Source organism: Centroberyx affinis, unplaced genomic scaffold (genome assembly GCF_046629955.1).
Source record: "Centroberyx affinis isolate AG114_WGS23_722 - 3 ecotype Tasmania unplaced genomic scaffold, CSIRO-AGI_Caff_v1 ptg001288l_1, whole genome shotgun sequence".
NCBI lineage: Eukaryota > Metazoa > Chordata > Actinopteri > Beryciformes > Berycidae > Centroberyx > Centroberyx affinis.
This window is the reverse complement of record NW_027279794.1, coordinates 85,762-102,500: the sequence shown is the minus strand read 5'-3', so window position 1 is coordinate 102,500 and position 16,739 is coordinate 85,762. Positions and strand designations below refer to the sequence as shown.

General features: G+C 41.3%; 1 protein-coding gene and 1 non-coding gene across 3 annotated transcripts in view; one reads left to right on the top strand and one right to left on the bottom strand.

The window, feature by feature from the left end:
- Positions 1-16,739, bottom strand: part of LOC139649027 (F-BAR and double SH3 domains protein 2-like) — a 77,773-nt gene that overhangs the window by 45,390 nt on the left and 15,644 nt on the right. For both annotated transcript variants that reach the window (XM_071525316.1, XM_071525317.1), the window contains exon 3: positions 11,481-11,526. In XM_071525316.1, the coding sequence (XP_071381417.1) occupies positions 11,481-11,526 (46 nt within the window). The remainder of the gene's footprint in view (positions 1-11,480; positions 11,527-16,739) is intronic.
- Positions 15,747-15,819, top strand: trnam-cau (transfer RNA methionine (anticodon CAU)). Its single transcript has one exon. It is a non-coding gene; the product is annotated as a tRNA-Met (tRNA).

The following is a 16,739-nucleotide window of genomic DNA, read 5'->3' as shown; positions in this document are numbered from 1 at the left end:
ACTGCTGCTGAGCAAGAGGCCAAGAGATGAAGGGCTGTCAGAAGTTTTGTCAGTGCGGGTATGGCACGACTCTCGGCCCAAGGTTCTAGTTTGCTTATTTCATCAACCCATATGTCAGGAAGTTTCATTCATAAAAGTGACACGGAAGACTAAAAAGACGTCTACCAGCTCTGAGACTGAAGTCCTACTATCAGAAATAAGTCAACCAAAGCATATAATATTTAATATAATTCGATAGTGGAATCAAAAGCCCTGCTAAAGCCATGGAATGGGAGAAAATAACTTGTGCTGTTAATGCAGTGTTGTCTGTTGTGCGTTCCCTTGCGATAAACAACTATAGTATTCCTATACATTTTAGATGAATACTAAATAAATATCCCAACAAAGCTATAATTCCCTATAGGAATATTATAGTGATACTACAGAAGACAAAAATACCATGATAAGGTCACTATAAACTCACTATTGAGTACCACACTATAAGTCCATATCGGAGTATTATAGGAATATTATAGGACTATAGTGATTTGTCGTTAGGGCACCGTCACAGAAATAAAAAAAAATAAATGGCTGGAGGGCCAGGAGGAATTCTCTGTTACACAGATGAAAGAATAGACCTATACCTGCCATAATTGGCGATATAGCAGTGTCAGGTGTTCAGCGATGTTGCCCTGGACAGCGACTTGCACCTCAACCTGGTAACCTAAAGCCATTTCTCTTTTTAAAGTTTAGATTCACTTGCACCCACATTAACGTTATCAACTGGAGTAAAATAGCCTAGAAATCAGCTTTATCCCCCTCTATAGGCCTAATGTATTTCCCCCAATACAATCTAATCTTGCCTTTGTCTCATCTGAATGTTTGTCAAATAACCTGGCAAATTAGTGTTTTTTGTTTTGTCTTTGTATTGAGCGCACTTATAGGCTATTATGTAACCCGCATGGATACTTATGAGATTTTATGCAGCTCTGGTAAAATAAATTACGCACTGCCTTCTTTTGGAAAAGCCAACAGTGCTCCCTTGCTATTCTTCCTGTGACTATACCCACTGTAGGCTACTGGTCAATCTCAACATGAATATACATTACTTTACAGTGTCATTTATATATTCAAACTCAACATTTCTTCAAAGTGACAGAGATACAATCCATTCGTCAACAACAAAGGTTTTTTTGCTTTGGAGAACGGCAGGTTGATTGTACGTGACTCGTACGACAGGTCTGGGCCACTCGTACATTTTGTTCGTACCTAAGAGATAATTCTTTATACGAGAAAATTGGTGAATGCGGCAAGTTCTCTTAAATCGCTCGTACGAGTGATTTAAGAACGAATCTGTTCGTACCAGTGGTTCTTGCATGAGGCCCAATCTCTCTTATTTATATCTTATTAATCTTTCTCTGCCTGTTGTGCCTTTGAACAAATAACACAGGGCTGCACGATATATCGTTTCAGCATCGACATCGCGATGTGCGCATGTGCAATAATCACATTGCAGGACGCGCAATGTCAAGTAAGGCAAATGAACTCAAACATGTCATGCTACAACTTTTTTGCTGCTTGATACAAAAGGAAAGGTTCTCATTTTCCATGAATAATCTACAAGAAAAGTCCATCTGATATTACATAATTTAGTCCGATTTAATGGTTCTTGGGAACACGGAGTTTGATCAGTTCCCAATGTGCTCTGGTGAAGGGGTGCACTTCATCAATTTATCAAACAACCAAAGCCGGCCCCACTAGTCGCCTACCACAACCTGAAAATGAGCTGTGCCTGTTTTGGTTGTTTGACAAACTGATCAAGTGCACCCCTTCACCAGAGCACATAGGGAACTGATCGCTGTGCATGCAGAGTCTGCGTGTCACCTGCCTGTAAACATGCACATGACGTGGCTACTGTCACAGATAATGTCGCCTGGATGTTAGAGGCAGGCGTTCAGTTACGCAAGGCGGCTTTTGAGTGCGTGTATTCCCGTTATCAGCGGATCCTCGTCCCGGTGCTGGTTAAAAGTTAAAAAGTTACTGTCACGGGGCTGGTCCGTGCCCTAATGTAAGAACCGCTTAACACACACAACACACACACAAAACTTGCAGTATCCAGATCTATCTGTACTTACATCTTGCCGGCATATAGATAAATCTGTTTGTTGCTTGAGTTTGAGAGTTTTACCAAAGTTTTTTTATTAAGAAACGTGTTGTTTTTCCCAAATACCTCTCCACCTGTTCTCTCTCCATTCCTTGTAGTGGAGGAGTCCAAGCTGATTTCTGGAGGGGTGGCAGAGGGCTGAACCAAGTGTGGTAGAAGTAGGAGGGGGGTTTGTTTTGTTAGAAGAGTATAGACTTTTGTAGCAGCTACATATCGCACTTGTTGTTGTTTTAATGTAAATTCTTAATCCTGTTGCTTATATCTAGCATGTATTTTATTTATTTTGTTGTGTGAGCTGGTGTTGTTTGTTTTTAATTGTTGCAATTTTAATGTTTCTTAGGCTGCTGTCTTGGCCAGGCTTCCCTTGAAAAAGAGGTCATTGTATCTCAACGGGATCGACCTGGTTAAATAAAGGTTAAATAAAAAAATAAAAAAATAAAAAAAGTATCCAAATTATGAAAATTATGATTGTTAATTGTATATCTTTATATGAATAACACACTGCATGTATCTGGTGAAATTTCCTGTATTTTTTCATATCGCAATATATATCACAGAAAAAAAGATATTGCATTGTCAGTTTTTTCCAATATCGTGCAGCCCTAGCAGTTATGGTTTCTCAGGGTGAGAAGCTCGGATGTGCCCCTTATGGGTGTTAAATACCATGCGCGCTGCAAATATGTACATTTTGGTTTAGTGAATTGATGGGAGTGATCCATTTCAATAATCTCCTCGATTGCCACTCCTAAAAATACATATTAATTGGGTCAAACAGGCTAATAGTCTCCTGCCAGGTGTCTACTCCTTTTCCACATGAAAAATGCTTGTCTGCACAGGTTAGTGGATCAGAATCGGCAGGTTTTAGGCATGCAACTGCATTAGCACCACCGCTGACGCTTAGTAAGAAAATTTCTCAATTCATTAATTACAAGTCGCAATACAGTATAATTCAGTTGCCAACATATTCATTAGTGTGAATGATGCAGTCTCCAGATCATTGTTTTCTGTTGACCCCTTCTGACAAGGCATTGACCCCCTAGAAAAGTGTTATTTAACCCCTTCCAAAATCCCCCTGGCTCAAACCCTGTTCTACATATAGATGAGAATAACACACACAGCTTGGAGCCTCATAGGTGAGTCTATGCTGAGAGGCCCATTAACTGAGCAAGAGCAACGACAGCTGAGCTAGGCGATGATTGAAAGGTGATAGGCACACTGAGCGACTGATGTGACAACTTTGCTGAGATGCTGATGTCGGCTGACTTGGGAGGATTTCTGATGCTCTCTCTCATTCTCCCTCCCTCCCTCTTTTTCCCTCTCTTCTTCCTTCTTCATCCTCTATCTCCCATTCTCTCTCTCTCTCAGTCTTGTTCTTTCTCCCTCTCTCAACTTTCTCTCCCTCCCTCCCTTCCCTTCCTTCCTTCCACTCCCTCCTTTTATTTTCTGCTGGACATTTCATCCAAACTCCATCCTCTTTTCTATGCCGTCATCACCTGACAAGCACCTGAACCGTGCGTTGCTATGGCAACCCCTCTGCCCTTCCTGTGTGGTCTAGGTGAGCTGGGACTGCTCATTTAAATACACACAGAGTACAACACACTCGGTACAACATGCACACAAACACACACACATCATACACACACATTCATACACAGACGCAAACATGCATGTGCACACACACACACACGCACACACACACACACACACACACACCCACACACAAACACACATCCTGTTTTTGTGAGAGTGGCACACAGGGTACTCAGACAGCAGGATATCCTGAGGAGACCAGAGTTCGTTGGATGTGTGCGTGTGTGTGTGTGTAAGAGAGGGGAGGTTTGATAAACGAAGAAAAAGAAAAAGGAAGAGGGAGAGAGAGAGGGAGGGAAAGATCGCTGAATATCATCCAATGGTGTACTTGAGCCAGAATCAGAGAGAATCAGAGAGAAAGTAGGCAATAGCCTGTAATCATTTTTGTCACCGTGGGGGGACTATGGATCGGCCTCCGTCTGTTCATTTGTGTGTATCTTCCTCTTCCTCGTCACACACCACTGATCGGATTTGGAAGAAACTTGGGGAAGCGAGGCATTTCACTGCTGCGTTCTGGCATTTTCAAAATTACAGATTAGTCCAAGGGGGAAACTACAATTACAGGTCAAAATAAGGTGACACAGTTGCTACTGATTGGCCTAGAAGGGGACTGTATTATTTGTGGGGGATGACATGTTTTACTGTTGACTTGTTCTTTTATTTCCTGTGAACAATATGTTGTCCAGGCTGCTCTTACTGCCGAACACCAGCAACTGCTGACTAAAGCAAACTGGGGGGGCAGAGAGAGGTATATACCAAGTGAAAGGAGGAGATGGAGAAATGGAGAGAGTGAGAGGGGGGTTTAGTTGAGGGTTTTACTAAATGAGTGAACATCGGGGCTGCAGGTCAACCGCCAGTTGTTGTTTAACACCTAATTCAATAGTGATTGTTTGTCAATCGATCTCTATTTCTCTACCTCGTTCACCCTTGCTCCTCCCATCATCCCTCACTGTTCTCTCAGCTGCGCAGCCTGCCAAAACACTCTGCAGACAGTCACCTGCTGCTGATGCTTCAGCCCTCTGTTTACTCTCTCTTTTACTCTTCACAAATTTTCCCCGTGTCTCTTGTTCAGTCTGTCTCTGTCTCTCTCATTTTCTCTCTTTCGTTTCTCTCATCTCTGCCTGGCTTTGTGTATCCGTCCCTTCAACCCCACCAACTTTCTCAACTTCCTCCTAAATCAATATAGCTGATTTCCTCTCCTGTCTCTTCCTGTCTGCACTTCTCTATCCCACAGCACAAGTGTGTGTGTGTGTGTGTGTGTGTGTGTGCGTGCGTGCGTGCGTGTGTGTGTGTGTGTTTGGTTAGGATGTCTACTGTCTTGACCTCCACAATTCGCAGAGTAAGCTAAGGTAAAGACAGGGGATAAGTGGGATGACAGAGTGAGGAGGATGGATGGGAAAGGAGTGGATGGGAAAGAAAGAGTGAGATGACAGAACTAAGCTGCTTTCGTTTAAAAAAAAAAAGGGAGAGATTGCGACAGACACCAAAGACGTGTTGTAAAAGGGTATTATGTGTAATATCTGTGTGGTTTGTGTGTGTGCGTGTGTGTGCATGAGAAAGAGAAAACGAGAGAAACAGAAAATGTTGCTTTCCTCATCACTATCTCCTCTTCTCTCTCGACACACATTTCTTTCCCATCTATTGACCTTGTCAAGATCAATCTAACTCAAACATTAGTGCTATAGGGGCAAACATTAGCACTACAATGGTGTGTGTGTGTGTGAGAGAGAGAGAAAGAGAGAGAGAGATAGAAAGAGAGGGAAAGGACAGAAGATGCACTGTGCCCTAATGTCAAAGTGACTACAACGCAGGTATCTGCAATGCATTGCCAGTTATATTAGAGGTTAAAGGATAATTTCAACCTAGCTCTTTTTTTTGCCATCATGGCAATTGATTGTGTTCAAACTTTGTCACTTACTGCACTGTACAGCTTTACCAGTTTGCCATGAGCGCTGCTCTCCAATACACACTCAAGGGCAAAGCAAGCTCCAACAGTTGAACCCAAAAAGTGATCACATTCTTTCAACACAATAACACTCACACTGCAATGGGACCTGCCTACATCCGATTTCCGATTGTCCACTGAAACTTGCATATATTGTGTAATTAGATATGATATTTTAACCAGCTTGAGCTAGCAAGACTCTGATGCTACGTTAAAGTCATATCGGTTTTTCTGTAAATATGAACTACCGACTGGGAGAAAATGTTACGTCAACCTCTTAGTAGTAATTACAAGTAGGATGTGTGGAGATTTTTACAGGCTCCATTATCTCTCACCTGTCATCACAAATTCTGTGAGTGTGTCAATGCAAACAGTAGGCTAAACATAGCAAGTATTTCAACGATGTTGGCAGTCCAAGGTATTACAAATCAAAATGATCAGCTATATTCACACTAATACAATCAACCGTACTTATGAAAGTGAGAAATATCTGCTGTAGTTTGTTTATGGTTGATTTTGAATTCATAAGTACAGCTGACTCTGATGTGGGCATTCCATCTGCTTTTTCCAATATGAACTGAACGTGGCAGAAAACCAGCAGCAAGCAAAGTAAACAAGGAAGTAGGCTATCAAATGGACTATTGTTACTGAAACTGCGTGATAATTGTTCGTTTTAAAGACACATTTAACTGCAGTGTGAGTGTTACTGTACTGAAAGGACATAGCTTTTGGGTTCAACTGTTTCAGAGTGTATTTGCCCTGTGGGTGTGTATTGGGGAGAGCAGCGCTCCCAGTGACCTGGAGGTACATAAAGCTCTATAATGAAGCAATGAAATTTTTAACACAATCAATCGTCATGATGGCAGAAACTATAAAAATAAAGGCCCAGGTTGAAAGTAACCAGAATTATCCTTTGCAAAGTAGGCTATAATGTGTGCATGAGCTGTAATGTATGTGTCAGTGGAAGAAGAGGGAGGGAGAGAAATATAGCTAGAGGGAGAGCAGGAGTAAGGAAGAAAAAGGAAAGGATGGAGGGAGAGAGGCAAACTGCAGTGCAGAAAACAGCTGACAAACAATTGTTCTCTAGACAGAGGAGAGGCGAGAAGGAGAGGAGAAGAGAGGAGAGGAGAGGAGAGGAGAAGAGAGGAGAGATTCAAGAGAGAGATTCAATTCAATATGTTCTACTTTAGGTAGACTATTGCAGGTCTAATGTATAAACTGAAGCCCACAGTCAGGCCTTTTACTAAGAATTGTGAATTTATTTGGAGAACATAGAGCACAACATGACAGGCACACACACAATAAGGATCATTTAGCAGGCCTGCAAGCACACAGACAGACACAGACACACAGCGACAGACACAGCATGTTGGCCTTTTTGGGCAGTCCAGTGAAGTGTGACCCCAGCCTAAAACTATTCCAGTAATGTTGACCGTGGGAGGGGAATACAGGACAAATAGCTCTCGCACACATAGCACACACACACACACACACACACACACACACAGAGCATGGGGTTTTTGATTGACAGCTAGTAATTTCAGTTGACTTCACCACAGTGGGAGCGTCTGGTCTGACATGGTGACAGGACAAAGGTTAAATGACAACGTCTTCACTCTCTTTTTACTTTCTTTCTGCTTCTCTTGGCTAAATGTTTCTCTCTCTCTCTCTCCCTCTCTCTTACTGTCTATCCATTGCAGTTTGTCCGCTTTCTCTCCGTCTGTCTCTCTCTGTCAGTACTCTGTGTGCTGCCAGATGAGCGCATTGTAAAGTGATGTCATGCTAACACAGACATCTGTTGGGCCAGCTGATTGGCTGGACTTCTGTCTGAGTGGCTAGGAGGGGGCCAATGAGTGAGCAGAGAGGAGTTTCCCAGAGCAACCACGAGTGGTTGACTACCTGAGTGGAGAGAAAGAGAGAGGCAAGGGCAGAGAGAGCGAGAGGGAGAGAGAGAGACAGAGAGAGAGAGAGAGGGAGAGAGGGAGAGAGAGAGAGAGAGAGAGAGAGAGAGCACTCATTACCCCCAGGAATGAACATGTCAGTCAACCTCACATTCTCTCTCTCTCCCTCTCTCTCTCTCTCTCACACACACACACACTCTGCTTCTTTCTCCTCTTCTCTTTCTTTCTATCCTCCTGTTCTCTCCCCTCCCTCTCTTTCTGATAAAATGCTATTGTGAGGAAAAGAACGAGAAAAGAGAGAATAAGAAACATTTTGCTTATCACTCCTTTTCGCTCATTGATCTTTGCCCATTCATCATCCATCTACAAAAAATGGTGGTATTCAGACATTCCTACACACACATCTTCAATTAGGAGGAAATCCATTGTCCTATTGAGTAGGGGGTTGTTGCTAAGCAACCTCTATTTCTAAGGTGAAGAAGACAGTGCTGGGAGACAATAGAGTGTGAGAGAGAGAGAGAGAGAGATGAGGGAGAGAGAGACGAGGGAGGGGGAGATATTGAGTGTCTCAAACCAAAGGGGTTTCACACATGACCACAGGAAACGCACACTTCACCATTTAAACCCGCGTGGAAACACACACACACACACACACACACACACACACACACACATACACACACACACGCACACATACACACACAGGTACAGAAACACACAGTCTCCTTTTCTCTCTTTCTCCTGTTTTCAATCTCCTTCCCTCTCTCTCATTCTCTTCCTCTCTCCACATAAGTGTGTAAGTGTGTGTGTGTGTGTGTGTGTGTGTGTGTGTGTGTGTGTGTGTGTGTGTGTGTGTGTGTGTGTGTGTGTGTGAATGTGTGTGTGTTTGTGTGTATATACAGTGAGGACATTGGGGTCAGAAAACAAGGTTTATTTGTGTGAACAGCTGCACAGTATCTGTGTGTGTGTGTGTGTGTGTGTGTGTGTGTGCATGTGTTTATATGTAGTTAAGGATGGAGGCTGGATGGGTTATGTATTAGAATATGTTTCATTAAGCTATGGGAGGATTTTGCAGCAGAGCTCATTTCTTTCTATGTGTGTGAGCGCGTGTGTGTGTGTGCATGTGCATGTGAAGGGAGCTTAAGCTGAGCAGCATCAAAATACAATAAAAATCAGTCAGTCTTTCACACTGCTGTTGCCGAGCACTGCTTGGTTTCCGCTTGACAGAAGAGCACCACTCAATTCATGCTTAGTAAGAGGAGAACACTAACGTAGCCTACTACTCTGGAAATGTAGATTTGTTTTTTCTGACACATCTGCAGCTGAGTTTTATGCAGAGCGGCTATCTTGTGGGGGGGGGGGAAAATATTTCGTACAGAGTATTAACTTGTGCGCACGACAATCCGACCAACCCCTTCTCTGAGAGTGAGGTGTTGAGCGATACAAATCCTTGTCAGTTGTTTCTTACGAACAATAAAGTCTTGTATGGCATGCACTGTCAGTAGGCAATGCAACTCATCCCCTCAGTAAAACTTGATTAACGACTCTCTATCCGTTGTAACATATCAAAAGCCTGTTTCAATTAACTATGTCTTTATTCAACAAAATATCAGGCTAACTAAATAAATCAATGCAATCATGTAAAGTCAACAAATAATGGCGAGAAGGTGAAACCACTTTGGAACTTGCTGAATAAAGTATGCCTAAATTGAGCACAAGCTTAAAAAAAATGTACACATTATTTTATTAAATTGTGGCCCCTTGTTAAATAATTTGTTCACATAAAAGTGAGGGCTCAACTTAACTAAAAAGAAGGGAACAATATGTATCTTGTGCCCTAAAATTAGATCTAGGCTATCTTGTGCACATGTGACACAAACTCATGCCCTCCATGTAGTAAAATGTGCATTTCTTTAACACAATGATACAAGAGTAACATTTTTAAGCAAAGTAGACAGGCAATTTTAACAACAGTTAAGGCCATTATGCTTTGTTTGTTTGCCATATAACTACTGTGTTATCCATAAACCAATTTTTTTTTGCTATTTGCTAATCACCATCCACACTGAAAGCAATGTTGCCCCGCTACATTGCCTCAAACTTGCCTGGGTATCACCACTTTTAAATATATGCATAAATCTTCAACCGTAAGTCAGAATATTATAACCCAGCTACAGATACAAGTCCAACACATTCTGCACAGCTGGTAACTTGTACTTTAGTGTTTTGGGCTCTCAAACTCTGTACTCAGGCCCTCCTGGCTCTAAGCCCTCGATATGAATGACTGTAAGAACCATTGTGTGTATAAGCTTTGTGAGCCAACTGCGAGACCAGACTGTCTGTTGATTTGGGAGTGGGAGACCTGGGTTTGGAATCCTGCCTGTTCCAGGAACAACTAATGAAATCATTTAGGGTTGCTTGCTAGTTGCTGCACAGAGAAAAAAAATGCAAGAAAATAAAGTTATACAAAAGAAAAAAAGAAAGAAAAAAGGAATATGAGAAAAGGAAAAATGAATGCCAGTAAGAAAGAATGCAGGAAAGAGAAGAAACAGTATAGGTAGGTGTTGGTTGGCAGGGAATGGATAGAAAAAATCCACCACTGCTTCTAATTTACAACAAGATACATGAGTACTAATGGTGTATGCAGCATTTTATAAATCTGAAAAAAGGAAGAAAGAATGCCAGAGAGAGAGAGAGAGAGAGAGAGAGAGAGAGAGAGAGAGAGAGAGAGAGAGAGACAGACAGAGGGAGACACAGATGGACACAGAGAAAGAGTGATAGAGAGAGAGAGAGAGGGAGAGAGAGAGAGAGAGAGAGAGTGAGAGAGAGAGAAAGAGGAAGAGAGAGAGAGAGACTAACATCTGTAAATAACCAAATAGGAATATGTGGAAGTGCAACCAAATGTGGCCTGCAGCACATATGTGAATTCTTGTTTTGAAGAATAAATGAAAAAGAAATCTGCAAGTCTAAATTTAACAAGCACCTGCCCTAAGTTGGCTGGGTTTGTGCACTTCCCCTCAAAATATCTTATTTTAACCCTATTTTAATAGGGGAGTTGATCAAGAGTACATTCTTATTCTCATCAACAGCCTGGGGGGAGAGGTTGCAGGGGGACGTTAGATTATCTACATTAATAAACACTTGGGTAGAACTGGGTATTGTTTGAAAATACTTGCTACTGGTACCTTGAATTTGATACCAGTAACAAAACAGTCCATTTTTTGATACCCATGTTGAATAAAAGCTTATATTTAACTAAAACCCAGATCAATATCGGAGCCGGAAAAAATAGATAGCGACATCCCTACCTGACACATATGATCGCAGATTGTCAGTTAACTATCACAGAGTTAATTATGCAACTTGGCAGACTTCAAAACAAGGTGCAGCTATAACTCTCCATTCTGTTTTTTTTTGCAGGTTTGGTCTCTTCTGTCTGTGTTATTAGTCTGATTGCTACTCTGACTATGGCTGGTTGTCTGCAGGAATAAATAAGCCTTGGACGTTAGTTTAGCAGTCCAGCCTTCTCACACTCAAAACAAAATTGCATATACTTAGTAGTGAATACATAATCTCAAACATCACGAACCCAGCATTTACCTTTGCACAGCAGTTCAAACTCCATGCTGTCTGCTGCCCTCTGCATCAGGCTAAAAAAGGACAGCATGTCTCTTTTGGTGTAATATAAAGTAACAACTTGTACCAGCACACTTTGATGTCAAAATCATCTATGTAAAATGCGTACAAGTTGTTGAGGGAGATGAGAGCACTTCTCATTGGCTTCCCCTCACACATATTCTCCCAGATTCCAGATTTGAACTAGCAATTTTACAGTCAGTTCTCTAAACATGAGGCTAAGCCTATAGTCACTTATTAAGCTTGTGTCCAGCCAGTCTCTCACCTGGGCATAGTCCCTCTCCAGCTGTCCCTTCTTCAGACTGTAGGTCCTAGAGAGAGAGAGAGAGAGAGAGAATATTTTATCCGTATTTCCTTTAACAATAAATGTAATGATGCAAACAATAGGAGAGCTTGTTACAGCTGTCAAGCTGTTGTCGTTTGTTAAATAAAACAAACAGTATGTGTGGTCTATAATATGTGGTATGAAAATGCTGTCTGAGGAAGTTACAATTTTAAAACAGAAGGAAGAAAGCCTCAAGAACCACAGCAGAAAGTTCAATTTGAGAATACTTGAACCACCTGATGGTATAGAAGGGGGCAGACCAACATGTGTAAATGATATTTTGTATGAGCATTTTGGCCAGGATGACTTAGTACCACTACCACTGCACACTAACATCACACACGGCACTGGGGGGAATAACGGGAAACGATGCCTGACTACAAGGCTACATAGCTTTGAAGTGAGACAGCATATTATCGGTCTTGCTGCCGAAAAGGGGAGAAAACCGGAGGGGCTGAAATATGAAGGACATAAAATCAGCATTCTCCCTGACGTTACAGCAGCACAATGGAAACAGCAAGCTGCCTTAGACAAACTAAGAGCACTTCTACAAAACAAACAACAGATCCACTACAGGGTGGTCTACCCTGCCAAGGTGCTCATCACCTTCAACAACAGGGACTCTTCATGAAAGTCTGAGATAAAGCTGACTTTGGATATATGTGTGTGTGTTTGTGAGTGTGTGTGTGTGTATGTATAATATATGAGAGAGGGACAGACAGAGAGAGAGAGAGAGGGAGAGAAAGAGCAATGCAAAAGTAAATATGTTGAGTTGGCCGTGACACTGGCAAAACCCATTTGGCCTGGCTTGGAACAGTGGCTGGTGATATACGGCACATTTGAGTTAATTTGGGTATGAGAGTTATGAGAGTGTGACATCTCAAAGAGTGGACTCAGTGACCTCAACATTATGCAAGAGAGGAATTTCTGTTCTGTTGCTTCACTGCCCTACAGTTCTTTCTAAAAATCCCCCACTGCCAGACCCACAAAATACACACACACACACACACACACACACACACACCCTACAAACGTTCCCCTCGCCCTCTCAACAGCACACAACATCCGGGCAGCAGAGTCAGAGGAGGCTCTTATCGCAGACAGGAATGCACAGAATGAAAAACATAGCTTTAGATATATGATTGCACAGACAGATAGATAGATCGCAACTACTGCCACTGCCAAGTGACCAGAGCCACGTGTATAAATGAACATAAAGGGTCATACACATTTTACCTTCTCAAATTGACATAAATTATTGAGTAGTATGAAGGTCATTTTTAGGGTAGGAAATATTGTTTTGATGCCATACATCATTTGGTAGCCTATAGATAATAATGGTGATAATGCGGTAGGCCTACACGTCAATTTCTATGAGCAAAACAGTAAATCGACATTTTCTGTGGTTGCTTTTTTCTGTGTTCTAATAATTTATGTGAAATATATATGGTGTAAGTAATTTGACGTTACCTTTTCACTGTTGTCAACAGCATGATCATTAAAATGTTTTTCCTTGAGGTCTCAAAATTCTAGCATGCCTCCTCTCTTGAACGGAAGTTTTCACGTAAGTTTGCTAGCTTGTTAGCATTTTGTGACTTCCAGAAAATAACCATTTTAATGATGATGCAGTTCTTTGATAACTGTGAAAAGGTAATGACAAATTATTTAGCCTACACCATATACAATTCACATAAATTATCAGAACACAGAAAAAGCAACCACAGTAAATTTTTTTTTTTTTGTTTTGCCCATAGAGAGCGGGGCATATCACTTGTACCGCACTTTGTGGGCGTGGCGCATTTGAAACGTCACGCCATTCTTATCTGTCTGTTTTTAAAGTCAAAATAGAACTCCAGCACTAAAAGATAAAATGGAATAAGTCTATGCGTGACCTGCTGCCTTATAAACCTTGATTGCTACATAAGCTATATGCATTAATGCATGCTGATGCTCCTGCTTGCAGTGTTTCATGCTGGTTTAGACGTCAGTCCTTAAAGACTCTGTTGAGAAGGGAATGTAACAATTGTAACAAAGTTAATTCACCACAATGAAATAAGCCCTAACGTTTGCGGCAAAACTGAAACTGCTCTAATTATGGTGTGTCATGTTTGCACTTGTTGTGGCACAATGACTACATGAGATGTTGAAAGACAGTGGCAGAAAGTATATTTTGAGGTCAAACCCATGATTATATGTACACGTCAAAGCTTTCTCTGATGACTTACAATTTGACAAATTCTATTTTATTCATAAATTAATTAAAAATAATATCCTCTTTTTTGGACTCATAATGAACTTTGTCCACAGTGACCAACTTCTCAGTGGGTGAAGCCTGTGGTTATTTAAGTTTACTGTGTGCTTTTTCTATTATCTTGGCCAGAAAGAATGAGCTAAATGAGAAATGTAATACTAACAACCATGGGATGTTTTAACAACCATATGGCCATGCCTAATTGTGGTTGGCAGGGAGTGGATATTAAGACCATTCACATGTGCAAAAATTCACCACTGTTTGTAATTTAGAACGAGGAACATGAGTACTAATGGTGTATGCAGCATTTTATAAATCTGAGAATAAATATGTGTGTATGCATGCTTTTACTTTTGTACATACACACAGCTTTTTAGTGGTAAATCTACACAAAGTTTTTATGTGATGCCTCAGCTGTACCAACAAATTTGGGGATATTTGAGGGTGGCTGAAGTGGGATCAAGGGATAGTTTTGTTTTGTTTTGTTTTGCTTCGCAAAGGAATTGAAGTCTTAAATCAAAGCAGGAATGTTATTTGTTGTTGAGAAAAGGCCTTGAAAGTTTTCTCAATGGTATTTAAACCCTTGTGATTGAGTGAGACTATCTCTACTCCTTTCACAAATGACCTACTCATTAACACTCTCTTTTCTGTTCATTCATATGTAGATGTTTAATCCATTGCTTTTAACACCTTTATGGCTAACCCATCTGGGAGCCACCCACTTCAATCATTCTTTCAGGGCTTGGGAACATGGTTTGTTTCAGGTTTTTTGCCTAAATTCTTAGGCAGACACAATAACTGTTTTGTCTTTGTTAGGCTATGTCTTTCCACCTTGTTATTTTGTGCTTGTGCTTTGTTTTGTTTACTTGTGTTTCATTTCGTTGCATACTGTATTGCATCATTCATTTTGTCTTGTGATTGATTGTTGATAGTTAGATCCAGGTAGGCACATTCTCTGTAAAGTCCCTTGAGACATGCTTGAGATCCTTGAGATGAGCTATAGAAATAAACTTGACTTGACTTGACTTCAAACAACTCATCTAGCAGGATAAGATTACCTACACGTGCTTTGGATATCTGACAAAGCCTGTCCTACTGTTGAAGAAGAGAAAACTAGCTCAGCCTAAAAAGATTAACGACTGCTTGGCCTCTGGACGACGTCATCAGATCATTAAAACACTAGTCTGTGTTTTCTGTTGTCTCTGCCTCTCACAAGCAAAAAGAAAAATGTGTCATGATTTGACAGTTGTCCCTGACATGCTGCGGAAAATGAGTGGGATGATGCATTTGTTGTGTATAGCAGTGATACTCAAACCTTTTCATGCTGCCTTTTCAGGCTTTTTTTATGACTCATGGAGGTTCCCAAACCCCTCTTCAAGAACCACTGCTGTCTAATGTAAGCTCTGTAGCACAGCCGGTATGTCTGAAGGATCTAAACTTAACAACCACGAACAAGAACTGGGGAGGGGAAACAGTGAGGGAAGAAGCAGAAAGGAAGACTTAGGCCTAGACAGCATAATTACTGTCAGTCCTCTGTATGCTAATTACAGCCCAAACAAGTAGGGCAGCGTTTCTTGTCAAAATTTTCCCAAGGCATCATTTCGTATTAAAGCTGTTGTGTTCACTCTGATTCCTAGACAGAGCCTGCTTTAGATTTCCAGGTTTTAATAGCTGAAATAGACATTTGCTGCTCTTAATGACTCAGCCACGATTTAAAATCCCTACACAGAGAGACATATACAAAACGGCAATAGATCAAACTGTCAATAATCCTAGGGAGGAGGGCTGGAGCACGTGTTTGGTGTTTTAACTCCACCCCCATGCATACTTGTCACTTGAAATACGACTCTCTCTCTCTCTCGCTCTCTCTCTCTCCGCTGATCACACACACACTTCCCCCCGCCCCCAGACATTGTTCTGCATTCTAAACTCCACATGCTCCCCCCATGCAGCAGGCCTCGTTGGCGCAGTAGGCAGCGCGTCAGTCTCATAATCTGAAGGTCGTGAGTTCGAGCCTCACACGGGGCAGATGTTTTTAGATTATTCTTCCTTAGCACGTGCAAACCAATGCAGCAAGTACAAACACACAACCTAACATAGGAGGGGTGGACAAAATAATGGGAACACCACATGAAAAAGCACTCTTAGCCCCAGATTTGTTGAAACATTTAGTGGGTACAAAAACCTTTGCAATGCTCAAATTCCATGTTAAGACTTGTGATAAGTGCAAGACCAGTTGCTTGACTAATCAGGGGTTATGTCATTGGTTTTGCACATGCTGCTAGTTTTTGCACACACTAAAGGCTTTCATAAATCAGGGCCTAAATAACTAAAACACAAATACACAGGCAAGTTATATTAAGTTGAATGCCAACTGACAGTATGTGTCAGCTTTAAAATGTATTTCTGTTGTTTGCAAACCTTGTAACAAATCTACAAACGGGTTAACCTAAAAGAAAACCTAACTTATTCCTATGATCCTATGATCTGTGATAGTTACATCAAAATTTGCAGACATGAGCGACTCCAAACCAAAGCTTCAAACCAGAGAAGGAAAACTCTCATTTGTGGTGTCATCAGGAGACAAGACAGAATGGCTTGGTATACTCACAACATTTATGTGATCTTTTACATCCAAATGAGCAAAGTCAGGACAGTGGACAGTGTTGCTTGATGATCACAGAATTTGGTGTGCATGTGAACACACTGTGAGTCAAAACTGTCTCTTGATTACATTATAAAGATGACATTAATGCTCTCTTACTTCTACTACCCAAAACCAACTACATCACAAATGACAGCAGTTTTTGTTCTTCATGTCAGTTCTCTATCAAGGTGCTGGAACACAAAGCTTTGAATAAATACAGCCCCGTTATCTACTGGACTTGCACCATGTGTTCACCACCACTTTGCAGATTACCGAATGTTCCACTCTTGTCTATGAGCCC